This window comes from Glossina fuscipes, unplaced genomic scaffold (genome assembly GCF_014805625.2).
Source record: "Glossina fuscipes isolate IAEA_lab_2018 unplaced genomic scaffold, Yale_Gfus_2 85, whole genome shotgun sequence".
In the NCBI taxonomy this organism is placed as follows: domain Eukaryota; kingdom Metazoa; phylum Arthropoda; class Insecta; order Diptera; family Glossinidae; genus Glossina; species Glossina fuscipes.
The window spans coordinates 1,073,976-1,076,060 of NW_023998439.1; the positions used below are offsets into that span (position 1 = coordinate 1,073,976).

Sequence of the window (2,085 nt, forward strand, 5' to 3'; positions counted from 1 at the left end):
TTTTTTTTTTTTTTTTTTTTTTTTTTTTTTTTTTTTTTTTTTTTTTGCTGGCATACATTTCCAGCAGCATGACGAAAGTTTTGTGTCAGTTTTATGTTAAGTGTTAGTTGTAAAATGCTTTGCTCTGTGCTCGAAATTTATACGTACGTAATATATGTACATGTAATAGTGTAAAAAACCTTTTAAATTACTTTAAAACAACAATGAAAATTTCAATCCTATATGCGTTTAACTTTTTTCTTTCTTCCTCCATATATGCATTTGCGTTCTTTTTTTTTTTTTTTTTTGTCACATATTTTTTTGTTTTTTTTTTATGGTTACATTTCTTTTTATCACAACAAACGTTGTTATCGTAATTAAAATGTTACACAAAAAAAAAAAAAAAACCACCCACCCTCTTATAGAGCACCACAACAATGACTATGATTGGCAATGAGAGACAAGCAAATTCATCATCGCATTCACGTTCGACTACGTGCAGCGATGACGATCTTGAAGAAATCAATGAAGAGCCCAGCAATACCGAATACGATAATGATGACGATGATGAGGTATCCTATGATGAATATGATGATGCGGCCAATGCAGATGTCAAAATTAATCAAAACATTAATAGCAATCATAACAAGAATAACATTAATACTGATAATGAATCCAATATAATACAAAAGGCAAAGCCTGTAATACCGGCGAATAATGCAATTGATGTTAAAACAGCAGACACTGGTGCACAAATTGCTGCAGAGCTGAATGGAACCGCAACTTCCGCTTTGGCTCACATTAATCTTGATAAATGTAATGCGAATGTTATTGAGCAACACCATCAACAGCATGCTCATTATCGGCAGCAGCAGGACCAACAGCACCAGCACCAGCATCAGCAGCAGCTGCAGCAACAACAGCAACAGCAACTAGAGCAATTGCAATCGACAGCACTAGTTAATGCCTCCTCCCCGAATGCCAATTCCTCCTATGTCTCATATAATAGTAGCACTCATTTCAATACGAATCCTCCTCAATCCACTGCCACAAATTGTAATACAGCTTTTGCTATACAGAATGCCATCAGTTCCCCCAACACTTGTGCTATTTATAATCACCCCGTTCACGTTTATAATGCGAACAATTCAATCAATTCCAAGAATCGTATGCAACAAATTGAAAATTTACATTCACCAACAACAACAAATTCACATACAAATCCCAATGCATTTACCAATAATAGTAACCCTTCCGAATTAGTAATAACAACAACAACAACAATAACAACAACAACAACAACAACAGAATCCCCACCACCACCATCATCAATATCAACCATATCATCAGCACATATGCATATGCATACAATGCAAAATCGTTTACAAATTCAAAATCAAAATATTTCCTCCAGCTTAGAGATAATCCTTTCGCCACTTATAAAAAATGCTCGACGGTAAGTTTTATACCTAAAAACAACACACCCAAAAACCAACCCTCATTTTTTTTTATTTTTTTTTTTTGCATTGGAATTTTATTTTCAGAAAGTCTTTTTTTTATTTTTTTTTTAATTTCGTAGATTTAACATAACATATACGTATATGTATAAACACGGAACACATAGCACAGTATTGTGAAAATGTATTTTCAAATTTTTTTTTTAATTTTTTTTTTTTAGAAAATTTTATTCAGTTTTTATTTTAGCCGAGTTGTGTAACTATAAAGAGTTAATAGCGTTTTTTCTTCTTTTTTTTTTTTATTTTTTAAATTTTTTGTTTCTTTTATACAATTTTCTGCGTTGGAAAAAAGCATAAAAATATATAAATAGCAAATCAAAACGAAAAATTTAGAAACTCTAAGCCGATACGAGAATGTTGCGATAAAAGCAATCAATTTTAAGATGTGTGTGCAAAGAAAATGTGAAATTTTAAATTTTATTTAAATTAACCCTTTTATTTATCAATTATTTTCCTTTTTTCTTTTACTCAATTGAAGTTTTGCCATATAACTCAGATGAATTTTTAATCTTTTACCCAAAATCATCAAATATTTCTCAAGTTATGGACCAATGCAATACCTATTGTTAGTACCGCCCATAATTATGTA

General features: G+C 31.0%; 1 protein-coding gene across 1 annotated transcript in view; it reads left to right on the forward strand.

The window, feature by feature from the left end:
* LOC119638203 (putative uncharacterized protein DDB_G0277255) overlaps positions 1-1,439 on the forward strand; it is a 75,027-nt gene extending 73,588 nt beyond the window's left edge. The window contains exon 16 of the mRNA XM_038034866.1: positions 405-1,439. Within this exon, the coding sequence (XP_037890794.1) occupies positions 405-1,439 (1,035 nt within the window). The remainder of the gene's footprint in view (positions 1-404) is intronic.
* The last annotated feature ends 646 nt before the right edge of the window (positions 1,440-2,085 follow it).